The sequence below is a fragment of the Lithobates pipiens genome, unplaced genomic scaffold, assembly GCF_037356315.1.
Source record: "Lithobates pipiens isolate NorthernLeopardFrog02 unplaced genomic scaffold, aLitPip1_a1.2 Scaffold_16, whole genome shotgun sequence".
Lineage (NCBI taxonomy): Eukaryota > Metazoa > Chordata > Amphibia > Anura > Ranidae > Lithobates > Lithobates pipiens.
In genome coordinates, this window is record NW_027507748.1 from 473,774,423 (window position 1) to 473,794,904 (window position 20,482).

The 20,482-nt window shown below is 41.5% G+C and overlaps 1 protein-coding gene across 18 annotated transcripts in view; it reads right to left on the reverse strand.

Moving 5' to 3' along the window:
* Positions 1-766: 766 nt before the first annotated feature.
* Positions 767-20,482, reverse strand: part of TMTC4 (transmembrane O-mannosyltransferase targeting cadherins 4) — a 137,442-nt gene continuing 117,726 nt past the window's right edge. For all 18 annotated transcript variants that reach the window (XM_077482947.1, XM_077482953.1, XM_077482955.1 and 15 more), the window contains 3 exons: positions 18,816-18,928; positions 11,680-11,749; positions 767-1,762 (listed from right to left, as the gene is read on the reverse strand). In XM_077482947.1, coding sequence (XP_077339073.1) covers positions 1,620-1,762; positions 11,680-11,749; positions 18,816-18,928 — 326 coding nt within the window. In that variant the 3' untranslated portion in view covers positions 767-1,619. The remainder of the gene's footprint in view (positions 1,763-11,679; positions 11,750-18,815; positions 18,929-20,482) is intronic.

Consider the following 20,482-nt stretch of genomic DNA (forward strand, 5'->3'; position numbering starts at 1 on the left):
AGTCTACATAGAAGTCTATGGCAAAGCTTGCTTGAAACACCAAGCAAAAGCAAGGTGTAAACAGAACTGTAAGCTAACCATTTTAATTAGTGACAGGGGCATGGACTGGCATTCAGAGAGCTTTAATAAAGCCTGTCTGAAGCAAGTGTAAACTAGTCCCGATAGTCCACAGCCTCATAATAGCCATAATGTAATATTTATCACTTGCTCAACAAGTAACGATTATAGTTGCATTTACACCCATGCGCATTGCTTCATGTCAAAACCCACACTGAACATTTTGAAAGTGGGAAGAATGATTTCTTGTTTTTTGTCAATAACCAAAGTCACTTTAGGGTTAGAGCCCAATGTAGGATTCAAGACCACTGGGTCCAGATAAAAAGGTCAGGACAGGCTCCTTATGTCTGAGGATGCATTTCAGAAACCCTCTTGGCTGATGTAACGTCAACCAGGAAAGCTGTCTTGATAGACAAATCCTTCATCAGGATAGATTAAGAGTGGTCAAAGCAGCAGACAAGTCTGGTAAATTAATTATGTTAGAGTACAGTACATGACACGTCCCTCCCCTTTGTTCTCAGTTTCTCCATCTTGCTTTCTATAAAACCCACAGAATGGGTGGGGTTAAATAAGGGCACACTGCAGGGTGTTCCCAGCAAACCATATTCCAGCATCCAGTCACCTGAAAGTTTTTTTCCTACATTCCATGAGGCACTGGGTTTTGGGAGACCAATTCATTGATTCTGGTAAAAAAAAAATAGCATTCACATTAAGAAGGCAATAAAACTATTTTAATTATGACATGCCTAAAGTTATGCTAAACATAGTGACACACTTCAGTAACAAAAGGACATATCACAGATATACACACTGTGGAATGCTAAGGTGCAATAAAAAAAACAGAACATGTAACAGTTCTAGAGAAGTGGTTTACATTTACTATGAAGAGTGAAACAGCCTAGAACATAAAAAAAAGATGGCAAGGTTTATGAACATTTAGGTACATACACTTTCAAAGGAAAACAAACATACTGTATATGCAGCTATGTCTATAAAATGCTCTGGATTAAAGGACTGCTAGAAGTATGCAGGTACATAAAAGGTGTAACCGGCTTTTATTATTTCTTTTTATTCAACAATGGAATTGTATATAAAAAACAAAACAAAACAAAAACATTTGCGAGTAAAGGATGCAGTTTTAGGTTCAGTACACTCAGATGCTCAGGTAGGAGTAAAACCTTCACAACCTTAATGTGAAGCATGTTGCTTCCTTCTAATAATCTGCATAAAAGACTTTGCATTCAAGACACATGCGGCAAACATTTAAAAAAATAAATAAACGGTAACAGTACAATTGTTTACATCACTGGTGCCATGGGTGTAGCAAGTGATGCTATTTTTCAGAGCAATGTTTTTATTTCATATGCTACACTTTTGGGCAGAATAGCAAACAAATCATGGTTTGACAGCTATTATTATGGGTCTGCTAGAAACCATTGATGCAAAATAGAAAGCAAAAAGGCAGTTTTCAGTGCAACCATAAAACACACACTATTTCAATACCAGATCTGTCTGCCAATGGCTGTAGTGTTCCTGGCCTGCTCCCCTATCTTGATTGCGTTTCACATATGGCCCCTCTGTTCTAGCTTTCGTTTCAGAAGATTGTAGTTCTCTCTGGTCCCCTGAGCAGAAGGGTCAAGCTTCATGGAAATTTCATAGTATTTTTTGGCCAGGTCCAGATGTCCCCAGCGATGGTAAAGAACAGCTAAAAATACATTACACTTTTTAGTATTTAGGACAATCGCTAATGCATTTTTAAGAAAAAAAAAAAAAAAAGTATATTCCAAACACACATTAAAACAATTCAATGTGCCACCTTGCTATCTATCCTTTATCTTGCAACTAATCTAGTAGGTTGAAATTACTGCATTTTACAAACACCCTAGAATGAAAAGTACATGGACTTATGATATAAACATGGTTTATTCTCTATGGTTTTGGTTTTCAGGACCTGGCTAGAATCCTTATTGTAAAATAATAGATCAAGATATGTTTTTTAAGCATATGATGAAAAATACATTGTCTGAATAAAGCATTACAATTAAATGCAGCTATGCAGTTGTTATACATATCTTATCGGTTATTGCAAAAGCCAAACTTGGTCGCTTTTACAAGTTTCCTTATAAATCCTTTAATGTGATGGGCAACCTAAAGTGACCATTAGGAGTGCAGTCAAGTTGAACAAGTACTTGAGAATGCAAGATTTGCATATACTGCAAACTCTGCTTCCTACATCTCTGGAGGTCAGATTGAATTGTCCAGGTTTGTGACAAGTTTGCCTTAAAAAGGTTTGTTTTTGTTTGTTTTTTTGAGCCAGCATTCTCTCTTTTTTTGTCTGTTAACATTTCAATTACACTTTAGTATTTAAAGCTTTCTCATCTGCCCCCGTGTCCCTTTAAACACTTCTGAATGCCTGGGGGGCAGGAAGGATTGACAATCAGAAGCCGATACCGCCTGCTACCAATATTTAGCCTGGACTAAGAGCTGCGAGACAGCTTGATCTTTGAGCTGTGAGTGCGCTCTCAGCGCATGAAGATTGACAGCCCAGTGATGCATATGTGCAGTGTGTGGGCGTTAAAACCCATCCTTTTGCCACTGCACATGTGCTGAGCGGTTGTAAAGGAATTTTAAAAATTAGATTTTTTTAGGAGACCGAATATGGACTGAACTAAAATGTGATCTACCTTATTTAGAGGAAGAAAAGAAAAAAAAATTCACATATACACATATATATATATATAACATTTTTCACACAAGTGACTTAAGAATTGCGTAATGAATTTTGGCATGATGATAATTGATTCAATAAAACCTGCTCACTTGTATACATTGGACTGTGCAATAGTGAATAATGTGGGTCGACAATGTACAACATTTTATATCCATCTATAAAATCACATATCAAAGTGCATTAGGTAAAATTTGTTAATTTTTTCAAGTGAAACATGCATTTGGAAATCATTAACCCTTTTTCTATCGGAGTACATCTTTAAATGGTAGATTGGCAGCCCTAAATAGCACTTGAGTAGCCATCAGGAGGCCGATCCACCCTGAAATCGCGGTGTCCTGAGCTGTTGTTAGATAGCTTGGTACATAGATACACTGTACCAAGCCGATTGCTGTGATTGGTCATCACAGCATGCACATGGTACTGTTTAAAATGTTGATCCCTCCCCTTCCCCCCTATAACAGTGAAGGAGGGAGACTGAGTACTTGTAAATGGGGAAAGAATGAATCGGCAGCTGCAGATTCATCCATTCAGTTTCAGTGACACCGATTTTTTTTTTACCCCCCCAACATACTGTACTGAATATTAATCCTTTCACCTCCCCTATCATTAACCCCTTCCATCTCTATCCTGTCACTGTTTGTGACCAGTACATAAACTCCTTCACTTCCTCCGTGTATGATCTGCACATTACAATATCTCATTCACCATTCTCAAGCTCTGTTTTAACCGGCTCAATACCGGTTTCTTCATTTCCAACAAAGTCACAAAAAATTATCTCCTTGAAGTATCTACCTTCCAAAAGCATAATTTGTAGGGTTTTTGTACAATTCTGTCATTTTTATTTTAACAAAAAGTAAGAGAAATAGATATTTTTGTTTTTGTTTTTTTAGGACAAAAAAACTAAGAACAAAACAGTAGTTATTAACCAGTTCCTGCTTGCGCTATAGCTGAATGATGACTACAGTGCAGGCTTTCAATGCTGGAAGGGCATCCATGGACGACCTCCCATGCTCACGAGCTGTGCTCTGTAATCGCTGAGGACTCATCTGATCACAGATCGGGATAAAGGGCCAATCACAGCGCCCCCTTACCACATGATCAGCTGTTAGCCAATGACACCTGGTTACACGATGTAAACAGAAGCCGGTTGTTGGCTTTCTTTTTCCCAGCGTGAGGAGAAAAAGCTGATAACTGGCTTCTGTTAAAAGGGACATCGGTGGCAAGACTGCCCACCAGTACCACCTATCCATGCCCATCAGTGCCTTATCCATGTCACCTCTCAGCGGACATCAGTGAAGGAGAAAAATTACCTGCTTGCAAAATGTGAAACTATGGAAAAAAAATATATTTCTTCAACTTTTTGCTCTTTTTTTTCCGTTTTTTATTAGCAAAAAACAGCACCAAAAAAAGCTCTATTTGTGTGATAAAAATGTAATTTGGGTACAGTGTTGCATAACCATGCAAATGTCAAAGTGTGACAGGACTGAAAGCTGAAAATTGGCCTGGGCTGGAACTGAATAAAAGTGCCCAGTAGGCAAGTGGTTAAATATGAAAGCTCTGTCTAGAAAAATTATATAACATTTAATTTGGGTACAGTGTTGCATAATGGAGTAATTGTCAAACTATGAGAGTGCTAAAAAAAAAAACTGAAAAATGAGGTAAAGGGGCATTACAAAATCAAGTGGTTAAATCTGTTTTGTTAACTCTTTCTTTAACAGTTTTGTGTATGCAAGCCTTTGAAACGCAACCTCTACCACACTTCAGTAACTACTTCACAACATATCTCAAATTGCTTAAGACATTCGGATATAGCAGCTAAGGCTTAATGTACACGGGACATTTTTACAACCTCTCCTGAATGATTTAACTTGACAGATAGTAACCCACGTTTACATTTTTTTTTTTTAGATAGCGAAAAATTAAGAACGGAGCAACTGGGGCATTTTTTTTTTTTCAGCTGCCTCTGAACTGTCCTCTATGATATCTTATCAGTACATATACACAGGGTCGTTTATAATAGTTTCTAGGCAGTTGAGTTTAGAAGCCTTTTTTGGAAAGCAAAAAATGCGTTCAGGACGGATGTTCAGACGCATTTGAAATGCTTGTAACAGCTTGTAAATGATTAAATTTTTGACTATTTGAAAAAAAAAAAAAGGTACCAGTTACTTACGGGTATCTGTATTTCTGGGAAATCTTCCAGGACGGCACACCTGAGAGATGAGAGGCTCCTCCCTACAGGAAACACAATCAATCGACAGCTGTTTTAAGTCCCCACCCTTCCCCTTGATCCTCAGTTTGTAGAGAAGTAACTCCTGAACCAGGTTCACAAGGGAAATCATTCCTCATAGGTACTCACCTTCTAGTGTTCTAGAATTTTCCCTCCTCCAACGGGCGGGAAGTAGGCCTGCCGTCCTGGAAGATTTCCCAGAAATACAGTTACCGGTAAGTAACTGGTACCTTTCTCAAGTCATCTTCCAGGACGGCACACCTGAGAGGATAAACAAGTACCTCAGGCCTACCTTAGGGTGGGGCCACTGCAAGACCCTCTTGGCGAACCTTGGTTCTGCAGTGAGCTTTACCTCCACTCCATACGCTCATATGCTTGATGAAGGCATCTTAGCTGGATCATGCGGCTGATCTGCAGGTCTGCTCCACAGATGTTCCTGCCTTTTCTGCTTCGGATGCAGTATCTAGGCGAAATGGGCTCTTAAAAATGGAATCAGAAAACATGTTAAACTTGTAGGTTAGCAATGTTGCCTATCTCACACATCTAACAACCATGGCCTATTGTGCCTGTAGGTGCTACTTAGAACCACTAAAAATATAAATAAGAGACCTGTGTAAGACAAGGACACTACATTAATCAATAAGAGGGCCTGTCTTAACACTACCCTGTTGAGGGAAATAAAACTGCAACTGTTCTTTTATCTTTATGTCAGCAAAAGACTAAAGGGAAGCCTACTTAAAGGGAAATAGATTAACAGAAGCGTGAACCCTGGGTTTAAGGCATGCCCAATCTATGTCCTTACTTATGCCCGAGAGCCTTCTTCAGGAGATTAAAGTCCCTAGCAGGAGTAGACTACCCATATTGCTACGTCTAGTTTTGCTAAAAGGGCAAAATGAAGGCCATGGACAGAGCCGAAACCTATTTGATCGGGTATACATCTTTATACTTCATCCTCAGGCATAATACTTCTCTGAACAGAACTCTCCAAGTTCTTACTAAACAGGGCGATTCATTATCCCCTTTCTCCAGTGTCCCATAACCCTACAGGGCTTCAACCCTAGGAAATGGTTCTGGCATCCCAGAATGTAAGTGGTCAAGGTTTTCTGACATGTGGCATCTGCAGCCCGAACTCCTGGCCCCTCCATGGAAAAGAAGGCTGAAATACAAAAAGGTGATACATGTATTATTAATATCACAAATAAAATGATCATAGATTGTGGGCACGGCACAATAGATTTAGACAGAAAGGACACAAGTATAGACAACAATGTTGTGTGCCTGAGTGTGACTAGCTAAACCAATATATCAAATATGGGAAGAGACCCAAATCTGAACCTCAATGTAGACAAACAGTCCTCACAGTCTGGTTTTCTGATGTGCTGCCAAGACGTAAAAACATTAGGACTCAAGCAAACCCTAAATGCTGCGCATTTCTTTAGTGCAGCTAGCTAGGTCATAACTGATATATAAATACAGAAAGGACAGGAACCCCCTTTACTGTTGTGTTTTACCTATGTACAGAAAAACAAGGCTATAAATATGAAGACAGAAAGACCCAAACTTCTATGTTGTTTATTTCTGACAAGCCACCAAATACAGTTATAAGATTAATATGAACACCAACTCCCGTGTTGTGCATTTCTGCTATACCACAGGGAAAAATATAGAACACAAGACAATCCTTTCTGTCATGCACTTCTGTAGTGTAGTTCAGATAGAACCAACACTGAGAAAGGACACAAGCAACCTGCAGCATTGTGTTTTTCTGAAACAGAAAGCACCAACAAGCTTCAATCTTGAGTATTTCTGCTGTGCAACAACATAAAAGCAGACACTGAGGAAAAAGACAGACAGCCTTTACAGCTGCAATCTTTCTGGTCTGCTGCAAAATAAAACAATAACGCCATGATGAGTATTCCTGCTGTGTAGCAAAACCTCAATCAGAAGGGATAGATAAGTTTAGGGTTCCAACACCCGTGCGACCCAACCTGCGACTTGGGACTGCAAGACGCATGAGAAGTCATATACTATGGCTTCCAATGGGTACCATTTGTGTCTGTGCAACACCAGCAGTCCCTGATTCCTGGATCCACAGACCTCAAGATTACACAGGTCGCAGGGAAAAAAATTGCAATTTTCAGGTCGAACAAGTAAGGGGTCCCCAATGCTGTGACTCCCTGGAGGATTGCAGCCAACAAACCCCTGCTGTGTATCCCTAAGATGCAGAAAGGTAGATCCATGAGAAACACTGCTCACTGCTGTGCCTGATATACAAACGATACGGCAGTAAATATAGGACATACAGGACACAAACATTCAATCTTTGTGTATGTCTGATGTGTAGCAATATACCAATACTGAGCAGAGATGCCACCATCCTCAATGTGTCTCTCAGCTGAGCAGCAAAACCAAAATCAGAAAAAGACAAGCAATCTTCACTGCTGTGTCCTTTCTGATATGCAGCCAATAAGGCAGTATATGCAAGACATAAAGGACAGACAACCTTCAATCTTGTATATGTCTGATGTGCAACAATATAACAATTCTGAATAGAGATAGCACATCCATATTGAAGCGATTTGGCTTTGCGACTCAACATGTCAAATCGCATGGCTAAAATCAGCACAACACCACTTTGTGGTGCTACATGGATTACCAAAGGCAGTATATGTACTACACCTTGCAGGGGTTCAATTTGTATTTCTGCTATGTAGCCCAACAAATTCGAACCATCAATTTTCACTGCTGCCTTTCTGATAAGGCAGTAATACAGGACACAAAACCTCACAGACCTTAATGCTGTATATATCTGATGTGCAACAATAAAACACTATGAATAGAGATAGCACATCCATATTGAAATGATTTGTCATGCGACTCAACATGTCAATTAGCATGTTTAAACTCGGCAGCCATTGCCGTTAATAGCACAACGCCACTCAAATCAGGACCATCAGACTTCACTGCTGCCTTTCTGATAAGTAACCAACAAGGCAGTAAAACAGGACACAAAGCCCCACAGACAGACCTCAATCTTGTGTATGTCTGATGTGCAGCAATATAACCATTATGAGCAGAGATGTCACCAGACTCAATGATGTGCATTTCTGCTGTGCAGCACAAAACCAGAAAGTACAGACCACCTTCACTGTTGTATTTTTCTGATCTGTAGCCAAACAAAGCAGTACCTTTAGTATATAAAGGACAGCAAACAAGCTTCAGTGCAGTGCATTTCTGATGTACAGCAATATAGCCCTTATAAGCAGAGATGTCACAAATCTCAATGTGTATTTCTGCTGTGCCAAAAAAACATCCCAGCAAGGACAAACTTTCACTACTGAGGTCTACTGGTGTGCAGCCAATGAGGAGTTATGGTCTATCCCTTTATGAAATAACCAACAGGCAATTTATTTTATAGGCATAGCCTGGGCTGTAGATACTAAACCTCACCACCAGTGAAGGAACAAATCCTAAAATGGTTGGACACCCTACTATTAGTAGTTGTTGTCCTACCTTACCTCCATAGACTGAGCAAATGCTAGCCAGCACCTATCCAGGTGGTGCTGATTAGCAACTAAAGTCTCAATGAGCCCAGCCCTAGAGACCAATTTAAGACAGCCTCTAGAAGAGGTGGTTACCAGTTTAGCCTGGGGGGGGGGGGTAAATAGCTATTTGCAGGCTTCAAACAAGCAATTATGTAGCTCTTGCGTAGGTTTGCACAGAAAATCCTCAATTAAAAGGATGTAGGAAGCGATCTATGGTGAATCGCCTTTAGATCTGCCACTGAGTGGATTGTAGCCCAAACCAATAAAAAAAAGGTTCTTCTTACCTCATATACTATAATATAATCACAGTGTAAACGTGGAGTGGGAGGTTGGAGCTTATGAAAGTTAACCATAGCAAGCAACCCCCAAAAGGAGGATGTGTCACAAGGGAACCCCTACTGTGCCACACAGTAGCTTGGTCTCTGCCCATCCTTGAATGTTAGGGCAGCTTTTAAACATTGTTAAGCAACTTCAGATTCCTAGCAGCTGGGTTAATAGGGCCGGTAACCTAGTGCACCTGCTGACCAGGGGAGCTTCTGAATCCACCAAACACTGCCCAATTAATAACTTGTTCAGTGGTATACCTGGCCTGTAAGTAACTTTGTATCTACCAGATCCCCTCTGTACGCCATATTCATCCCTACTAATGTACCACAACTGGGCATGGCAACCTACTACTGCGATAACCACAGTGTCTCTGCTGTAAGAGGGAGCTGTGGCTGGTGGTTTTAGCAGTGGCGTCTGCGCTATTTGTATCCCGACCCCAGGTTCTGCACTGCACCAGTCAGTATATACACGGGGAAGGGGGAGCAATGGCCTACCTACCTCTTTCTCATCTGAGGTGGTTTAGGCACACTCGTTCCTCTGCACCACCTGTCCACCATACAGCTTCTCTGATGTAAGAGGAAGCTGCAGCTGGTGTTTTTAGCAGAAGCTTAAGGGCTATTTGAATCCAGACCCCAGGTGAGATCTCAAATGCCCAGAAACCCTCTGGCTGGAATTGGGGATTTTGAAGCTAAATTCCCACAGCAAAAGGAAAGTACTCACCGTTGTCGTCTTCCTCTTTTTGCCACAGCCAGCGGGCTTGCTTTTCCATCCTTATGGTCCACACGCAAGGAGGATAGCCACCAAAGTGCTCCCCCCCCCAACTGCTGTCCCCATAGGGAGGTGCCAGGTTAGGCTGTGTCCTGCACTGTACCAGTCAGTCTATATACATGGGGGGGGGGGGGGCAATGCCTTCCATTCCTCATTCCCATCTTCCCATCTGAGGTGGTTAAGGCAGACATCCACCGTAGTAAACTGGTGCCTCCTTGCTCTAGAGAAAGGAGGATGTGGGCGCCTGCTCCTACTGACTCTCAGCCTTCCCTCCTGGGTAAGAACGTCGCCGCCATTTTCCCGAAGTTTGAAAATGACGCGGGTGCTTGTTGCCACACCCTCTCCGGCAGCCCACGTGAGCTACCGGGGACCCAGGAGTCGGGGACATGATCCCCCTGGAAAGAACCGATGGCCAGCACCCCCGTCTGAACAGCCACCTGTACAGGTAAGGAGGGGAGACAGGATAATGGCCCCTGAAGTTCTGGGTACACCACTGTACCCAGGGTCCTTCAGCTCTCAGGGGGGCTCTTCCAATTTCTGCTGCCCCCCCTGAGGAAAAGATAGGGGAACCCCCCCAGGAAGGACAAGAATATCCTACCAGACCCAGAGGCTTCCCAGGCTTGTGGTCCGGCTCCCAGGGGGAGACCACCAGCCCCAGGCTTCGGGTCATTTGGAAAAAAACAGTTTTGCTGTGTAGGGAGAAACACAATCGAAAACTGAGGATCAAGGGGAAGGGTGGGGACTTAAAACAGCTGTCGATTGATTGTGTTTCCTGTAGGGAGGAGCCTCTCATCTCTCAGGTGTGCCGTCCTGGAAGATTTCCCAGAAATACAGATACCCGTAAGTAACTGGTACCTTTTTTTTTTTTTTCAAATAGTCAAAAATTTAATCATTTACAAGCTGTTACAAGCATTTCAAATGCGTCTGAACATCCGTCCTGAACGCATTTTTTGCTTTCCAAAAAAGGCTTCTAAACTCAACTGCCTAGAAACTATTATAAACGACCCTGTGTATATGTACTGATAAGATATCATAGAGGACAGTTCAGAGGCAGCTGAAAAATGGAAGATGACTTGAGAAAAAAAAAATGCTTCTAAATACAAAATGTGGCTAAACGTGGCAAAACTGAAGTTTTGAAACGTCGGTTACTATCTTTCGAGTTAAATCGTTTAGGAAAGTTTGTAAAACATCCCCTGTACAATAAGCCTCATGCACAGAGCTTTTCCTACAAGTTAGTCAGTGCTCAGTACAACTACCTAGCTAGCTTAGCCACACATGACTCGAAAAAATATATGCTAAAAGCAATACAGAAATTTTCTCTGTGTCCATTGATTTTATAGACTTTTTGGAAATAAACATGCCCATTGAGGGCTAAATTTCTTTAAAATGTTCACATATTTTTTATATAAAAAGGCTTCGGTTAAAACATATTTAAAACTTTTTTTTTTTAACAATGCTAATTAGAATAAATTGCTAAACACAGTGGTCTACAATGATAAATAGAATATATTGTGCGAATATCTCAAACTGTCAAAAAAAAACAAAAAAACCCTAATAACTGAATTGACCTAAGCATCTTCTATGTTTTGCCCTGTCCACTTTCTCTGCAGTGCTTTTTAACTCAGCATGTCTTGAAAACTTTGACAGAATTGTACTAGAAGAAAATGCAGGCCTCAAAAGTCCTCTCCTATTTTTTTAATTCTATTCATGGGGTTTCCTAAACAAAGCATCTGCACCAGGGGTCTTTACAGTTATAACAGTCATCTCCACATAAAGGAAAAAGCTTCACTCCAATCGCTGGGCCTTTTGTGCACACATATATTTGATTGAAATTGATTTTACCCCTTTCAATTACAACACAGTGAGAAAGAACTGCTAAACATATGCCTTTTTACATTCCTTTCTTGACATTGTTTGATAATTAATTTCCACTCCATCACTGTGAAAATATCTCACAGTTAATGTCTAGAGTGTGACATTTTTTCCGTTAAATGAAAATATTAATGATGCAATCAAAGCCTTACCCAAATTGCCATGATAACTCGCAGATGAGGGGTTAGCGTCAATAGCCCTAAGGAACAAACTTTCAGACTCCTAAAATAAGACAATAGAAAACGTACTTTTCTCAAAAGGATAATACATTTTGTTAGAAAAAGTAAATGACCATTTTTATTTGTAGCAATAAAAAATATGTAACCTACACGTATTCACATACATTATGCTAATATTACATATCAGTATAAAGTTCATAATAATTTCCCTTTGGGAACAATAAAATATTCTGCATCTGAATAATGTTGGTAGATATCATGTAAAAATGCAATCTTACCCTAAAGACAATTAAAAAACACTGCCCTCATGTGGCCAAACCATCTCCTATGAATTACAGAAAGCTTGAAAAGCATCATAAAGTTAAACATCTCACATTTATTTGTAATATATGAAAGGATATTAAAAAGTGCACAGTCAAATCAGCTCAAACAGTAAAATCAAACTATGACATTTGTAGCTGCATGTGTGAAGCTTGCATAACTAGCAATGTTGTACAGCTACCAGCAACAATCAACTGTGTAGAATCCTAAACATAAAATATATGATTAACTGGATACCTTGGTAAACCTGTAGTTGCTTTGTGTTACTGAAATAAACTCACATTACACAAGGAAAAAGTGAAACTTCTTTCTAATATACTGCCGCAGTCACGTTTGTAGTTAAGATTGGGATAGCAAATACTCAAAGTTTCTAACAAAAAAGATATCCGCCAACAAATGCACATGTATACTGTATGCATAATCTATTGAGTTCTCTGTAGCCTCAAGAGGCTTTTATATAATCATTTGCAGCCAAATAAATATGGCGCCTAGAGAGTAATGATCAGCAGAGCCACCCCCCGTCTGCATTATCAAGACAGTCTAAAATTACTGATAGAATCAATGTGGCTGGTGCCTGAAAACAAGCTGGGCTGCAAAATGCAACGCTTCTGGTGACACATAGGTAGAGAGTTACTAAAGCTGGTGCTCTCAGAATCTGGTACAGCTGTGCATGCTGGCCAATTAGCTTCTAGCTTCAGCTTGTTCAGTTAAGCTTTGACAATAAAACATGGGAGCTGATTGGTTTACATGCAGAGCTGCAACAGATTTTGCACATTCCAGTTTTAGTAAATAACCCCCATGGATACTTGATTCCATCTAGCAAGGCACTGATCGATGCGTATTGCCTATGCCATTTTTGTTTTGGCACTGTTAAAGTGTATGTAAACCCTCTTCTTCTAAAACAACCCACTCAGTTTAAAATAGAAATGAAAGGCAAACCATTTGTGTATAGATATAAAAATTATAAACACTTTCCACCCTTTTTGTTCCCTCTGTTCTCAACTGCATAAGAGCAGGGGGAGGAAAAACAGCAGTACACTGTGTGGTCATAGAAAAGCAGAGGGACTGGCAGAAACACCAGGGATTTCACACAATTTAAGCAATATGAAAAGAAGAGGATACTTTTTCATACATATCAGGAATATGAAATGTTGGGTTTACAAGGAAGCTTTCTGGGAAACCACCTGGAAGAGAATGCCCAACACGGCTAAAATTGAGGACCTAGTGGACTTGCTTTTCCCATCCAAATACTTCCAGACTCTAGTAGTGGTTACTAACAATGGCCATTTTCCCAGAGCCTTTTAATGCCCTTGCATTTCATTAGCTGGGGGTAGATTTTTTTTGAATACGCTGGAAGTAAAAAACTTTGAGGAAGAACGCCTGTTTGGTCCCTCATTAGATAAGTACAGCGAGGAAATCACAGAGTACAAGAATAATTTGCGTTTGGCGTTTTATATTGTAGTCCTGTATTTCTTAGGAATAACTCACTTAAATCTGTCCAAACCAGAGTCTAGTAAACATCCCGGGTATGATAAATTTAAAAAAAATGAAATCATAAATTCTAATATAATAAATATCTATAAATTATACCACATAATATAATAATAAAAATGATTCAATAATGTAATCAAAAACACTGAAATTTGCTCAGTTGCAGAATTGTCACTGTCATTACTTTTCAGTATTTGATGACGGATCTCCCCACAAATCACTATTGCTCAATTCTGAGAGTGATTCTAATTTATGATCACTGTTTTCTAGCTGGTCTAAAACCACTTTTGCTGTAAAGGGACAGTTTTGTTTGCTATGGACAATCTCCAGTTTCCAGGCAGAAAACTGTTTTTATAATATAAAACTACATGCAGGGCACTGGGCAGACCACTAGTGACAAAGGAGATGTGAAATAATTACATACAGCAATGTAATCTGTAAGATTACATTATACTGTATGTAATGTGTGTGTACTTTTTGAATGTGGCGCCGTTCTCCATCCCCATGTGTCGCAACGCTCGCAGGGAACGGAGCCTGGCTCTGTGATAGATCGAGCGGAGGACGAGCCACTCACACAGCAGGGAGACATCGCTGGCTCCAGGGGATAAGGTAAGTAAACTCATCCTGGATCCAGCGACGCAATCCCGAGTCTGGCTTGGGGTTACCGCTAATGGTACCGAATTTTCACCCCGAACCAGACTCGGGAATACGGCCAGGGGCGTTAACCTCCAAAAATACAATTCCTGCCTCCTCACTGCCAAGCAGACCTATTTTATCACTATCATTACCACCTTATCAATCAGTCACCATCAACTCTTCTCTACTTCATCCTCCACCCACTAACTCACAGGAGATCGCCAATCACTGCAAAATAAGATTGATAAAATTTGTGATGAGATCTCTGCTGTATAGATACCTTCCCCACTTAACACTTCATGTCCACAGGTACAATCAATACTTTCCTCATTCAACCCGACTACTATAGAAGAGATCGCTAAATTTTTTCTAACCCCCTGCCCCCCAGACCCCTGTTTCCTCGCATGCTATGGTTACCTTAAGATTCTATCCTACACATCTGTCCCACATTGTCTATCCCCTCTTCAGTGCATCATGAATGTTGCTGCCAGACTCATCCACCTTACCAACCGTTCAGTACTCCACTCTGCCAAGCCCTCCATTGGCTTCCCCTCTCCCAACAAATTAAATTCAAAATACTAACGATTTTTTACAAAGCCATCCACAACTCAGCTCCCAGCTACATCACTAAACTGGTCTCAAAATGCCAACCAAATAATTTTCTTTAGCCTTTCCAAGACCTCCTGCTCTCTAGCAACCTTGTCACCTCCATGACTTTTTCCAAGCTTCTCCTATCCTATTGAACTCCCTATCCGTCTATCTCCTACTCTGTCTGCTTTTAGACTATCCATAAAAACCCTTCTCTTTAGGAGAAGCCTATCCAGCAACCACCTAACAACTGTAATTTTATTTTCTCCATCAGCTCATTCCCTTGAACTAATACCTTTTGTATCACTTGACCTGCCCCTATCACTTGTAAGCTCCAATAAGCTGGCCCTCTGATTCCTCCTGAATTATATTGTAACTATCCTGTCTGCCTTCATATTGTAAAGTTCTGTGCAAACTGTTGGCGCTATATAAATCCTGTATAATAATAATAAAAATAGACAACTAATCCAATTCTTCAGACGGAGGAGAGGGGGGGATCTACAGCAAAGGCAAAATTAGACACAGATTCACAAAGGAGAACTAAAAAGGGGCTCATGTGTTATCCTCGTTAGCGTTGGCTTCTAATACTACCAAAATTCTGCCCATGAACTAAGACAATGTGGCAGAAAATTCCACCCTGGGAAAATAAGAGGAAGGCTGTAAGGTCAAAGGGCCAGCTGACTGTAGAGGAAGGCAGGGAGTCAGACTGAGGACAACAGTACAAACAGGGGGCTCTAGGGCCCCATGGTGAGAGATTACCATACATCATCTGAAGTGAGTGAAATTCTCTGACTGTAACCTAGTGCTCTTGTCACTTGTGTATATCCCTTTCAGCCAGATACCCCTGAAATGGTCTTCAGGGACAGGGCTCCACTGCTGGTAGATCACAGCACTGGACCTGTATAGTGCCCTATTGCCAACTCCAACAAGATGCACCATGTGCCAAGGTGAGCATGCCCCCACAGGATTCAGTGCCACACCATTACAGGCCAAGCATTTTCATTTAATTGAGGTTTGGGTATGGTCCCCCAAAACCCAGAAGGTGCAGAGGGGAGGGGATGCAACAAATGGTATATTTAATTAAAACCAGCCAAATGGCTACTCGCACTAATATAAAGATCAATATGCATATACAGTATCTCAGAAAGGTGAGCACACCCCTCACATTTTTGTAAATATTTTATGTGGTGTGTAGATGTTAACACAAGAGGAGAGGAACAAACGGCCGGACATGCGTCTTGTCATCTCGAAACCAGCATGGAATACACTCGGAGTCGCATCGGAAGTGACGTCAGAACATGGAGATAATGTTTCAAAGCATTTGCTGCTTCAATAGGCATTAGATCCGATGAAAAAGCAGATGCTTTGAAATGTTATCTCCATGTTCTGATGTCACTTCTGATGGGACTCAGAGTGTTCCATGCTGGTTGTGAGACAAGATGGATGTCCGGCTGACTGTTCCTTTCCTCTCGTGTTAACATTTACACACCACCATCCACCGGGGATCTACAGAGTGACCACAGTATTATACTGTTATATGCCTATTGATCTTTATATTAGTGTGAGTAGCCATTTGGTTGATTTTAATTAAATATACCATTTGTTGCATCTTCTGCACACCTTGTTTTCTCCCATTGTTCTTCCAGAGACTGCGTCGCTCTCAAGGAAGCTGGCACCAATGCTGCATATGTATACGTCTCAGGATTTTATAAACATTTAGTTGTGTTATCAGTGTGTTTCTGTACCCCTTAAGCGCCATTCTGTTTTTGTCTTGTCGCTCTACGCTATGGCTCTACGTATCTGAACAGATAAGCCCAGAGAGAAGGGGACATATCGCCTCCTGTCCATTTACATCCGCCACTCCATGGAGAGTCCGTTTGGGTCTGCTAGGCGGGGGGGGGGGGGCGCCTTTCAGCTGCTGCAGGAGGAAAAGGGGATCAGCTCCCGTAAATGCCGTCACCTACCCGAGATTGCAATCAAAGGATTGCTAACTCTGGCTTATACTGGTTAAAATCCACTCTCACTCTGCTCTGCACATCCTCAGTTGCTCTCAATTTTCAGCACTGTGCCTAAAAATCAGAGCACCCAGAGGCTGATCAACTGACAGCTTAAGATTTACTGTTGCTGAATAGGGAAAAAAAGCAACAGGAATGACAGACTGTACTGAAGGAACACAGATAAAGGAGGGAGAAAAGAAAAAAAAAAAGAAAGACAAGTCAAGACAAACTCTGCTGCCTGGGAGACACAAAAGAGTTAAACTCACAAGGATAATGTCTTATCTGATCTCCCAGATTCTCTCTCTTTTCTCCCTCATCCACAGACTGTGAATCAGCCTGTTTTTTTTTCTCCAATCACTGCTGGCGGATATAGTTGCTGGCAGTGACCACTGTATTCTAACAGCTGGGAAACCTCTCGCTGTCACAAAATAGCGTAGTAGGAGGGATTGCCCCCATTCAAGACTGACTTTGTTGGCTGGAGAATGGAGCAATTTTCCTGTGGTTGAAAGAAGAAACATTGCACTATGTATGGCCTGCCATAAGCCTTCCTCTCTAAGGCAGCCTATCCATTTTGAATACACACTACAGTTCAACAATAACACCATTTCAATAGTCTGGTTCACCAAAATATGGAGGAGTTGTAGCAGAGATAGGTCTAGATGGCTATTATATTCTTGATGATCTGGTGGCAAGGAAGTCAGGGCATGTCTGATTTTAAATGACAATTAGGCCCCTTTTACATGGACGCTGTTCATTGTGATCAGCAGGGGCTCTGTCTACTGGGCCCCTGCTGATCAGAGCAGAGTGGACAGATGATAGGCCCATGTCCACTCATTTTATACAGAGCAGACATGGACTCCACTATTCATTTACACTCGACTGCCCTTCAATCTGATCCGCTTACACAAAGGAGAATGGAACCTGCTTCCATTTGTTTTTAATGGACAGGATTGGAGGTAGGCGGGTATAAACGGAGTTGGGGAGAATGGACCGTTTGATCAGGTCCTACTGAAAAACTGACAGGTTGACCAATCGGAACAGTGACATGAAAGGGGCCTTAGTGCAAACTTAACCTGTTTTTTTCATGCCTGGCTAAATCAAGTTGTGTAGACCTGTGAAAAAAAGTACTTTACAGCAAATGCCTAACCTATGCTGCAAAGTTCAGCAAAACTTTCTAGTGGATCTATGCTAATATATAACAGAGTCCGTAGAATCATTAAGAAGGCGAGTGATAAATATAATTTTTTACAAAAAGCCCTGCTGGAGTGCTACATTTTCCAAAAAAGTTGCAGAAAGGCAGTATATATGCTTTAACCAATAACTACTTTTAAAACACATGAGCTAGTTTTACAGGTTAGCGATAAGATCAGGACTGAGAAAAAGGGTTACTGCTCTTAAAGCACAGGGAATAAAAGCTAATGTGTTTGCACAGTTACTCTACAGCTTTTTTTTTTTGCAATAGGTTTGGATTTGTTACAGAACACTTAAAGCGGAGCTCCACCCTAAAGTGGAGCTTCCGCTCATTGGAACCCTCCCCCCCTCTGGCACCACAATTGGCACCTTTCAGGGGGGAGGGGGGTGCAGGTACCTGTACAGTACAGGTATCTGCACCCACTTCCGGCATAGATATCCGCAGAATCTATGGATATTTCCGCCCCTTTCCGCATGTCCCCCCGCTGTCTGCTGGGAAACGCACGGATCCCAGACAGCGGACCATCCTTATTGCGCAGCGCGACTCGTGCATGCGCAGTAGGGAACCGGGAAATGAAGCCGCAAGGCTCCACTTCCTGATTCCCATACCCAAGATGGCGGCGGTAGCACCCGAGAGATGATCGAGAGATCGGCTTCGGGTGCCAACATCGCGGGCGCGCTGGGCGGGCAAGTGTCCTTATTTTAAAAGTCAGCAGCTGCAGTATTTGTAGCGGCTGGCTTTTTAAAAAAAAAAAAAAACGGCGGAACTCCCGCTTTAATATCATATCATGGCACAATTAAAGCTTGGTTATAGGAAAAAAAATATTTGTAGAAACAAAGATGGTTTGAAAGGCATGTGTAGCAGATACTAGACTTTAGACAAACCTTGTATTTCTCTGCTTTTCCAAGCACATTGGCTAAAGAAAATGTGATGGAGTGGTCATGTGGCAACAGCTTTAAGGCTTCTCTTCCAACAGCTTCTGCTTGAGCTAAATTTCCTGAAGGAAAAAAAAGAGTTAGATACAATAAATTATTTGAACTCCTGACTTGCACCCCTTCAGCTTTAAAGTGACCCTATGGCCAAAGTAAAAAAAAAGACATATGGTATAGTCTGTCACTAGCATTAACAGTCTGTTTTTCTGAGACACCCCTGTAACATAGCTTAATATCTGGTGATCCAGCCAGTACTGCTGTTTTTCATCTTTTAACTGGCCAAGCTGTCCAGCAATAGTTGCAGTTAAAAGGCTGAGACAAACCATTGACCACCGACAAGGAAAATAAAACTATTGCTGTAACAGCTTAAAGCAGGGGTGCCCAACCAGTGGCCCGCGACCTCCTGCTCTGGAATGGTGGTTTGACAATCCCAGAACGCAGGTTGCCGACCCACCATCCCAGAGCATCAGTGTTGTGAATGAAGCCGGCGGTAGAGAAAGCAAGAAGCTCCAGAGCAGAGCCACATAAGCTGATGCTTCCTGTATAGCGCCAGCTCCTGTCACAATCGATACCAAATGCACTCTGCCTGGGACAGCAACAGCCAGGGAAAACTGAATGGAAGACTGTTATTGAAGGTGTGTTTGTTACTGAAGGCTGCTGTTAAACTAATCCTGCACCTGCGGGTTACCTGCACTGAGCCATAGACTTCTGTTATTACCTGTGGGTTTGGTGAGCTTTTCAGAAAGTGCACTATACCATCAGGATATAATAGAAGTCTATGGCAAAGTGGCATCTAACCTGTAGGAAAGCCACAGGTGTGCATGGCGCATCAGTGTGAAAGCAGCCTTAGGACCCAATCAGACCCGTTATTCACCTTTCTTACCTTCAATCCGATACGTTAAAAAAAAAAAAAAAAAAAAAAAAAAGCAGAAGGAGAACCGCCCCCTTCCGTCAGATTGAATTGGAGGGCTCATAGAGTAGCATGGGCTGTGTCCATATCTGTTCTGCATATGCAGTGCAGATACAGACCTGTCACCCGCCCATTACACTTATTTTGGCCCGCGACCTGTTACCAAGTCGCTTCGATGGCCCTCGCTCATCAAAAGGTTGGGCACCCCTGGCTTAAAGAATTAGCTGGAGCTGGGATTTACATTGTTAGTCACTTATGTAAAGTCCACCTAAACCTACAAGTCAGCTTAACACAACCCTCTCTACTGAGTGAGGATGCTGATTTCTAAGGGTGGCCACATTGCTTCTCAATAGATACAGTGGAGGAGGAAAGTAGCCATCCTAAGACAAGAGTTGTGTTATTGGCTGATGACCACATGAAGTAAAACAATACAAGCTTTAAATAAAAACAAAAAACAAAACAAAAAAAAACACACAAGCTCGTTTTTGGTTTAATTGTGCTTAAATATTTTTTGAGGCATTATGTGTTATCAAGCATGTTGTCTGCAGGCTTTCTGTGGCTTTGTGGAGTCTTCCAAACTATCCACAATATACTATCGTGTCTGAACACATTGCAATGTGTATGTGGATGCTTGCAAGTGTAGAATCAACATTTTTTTTTTTTTTTTTTTTTTTTTAAGTCCAGTGTGCATGGAACATAAAAAGCTTGA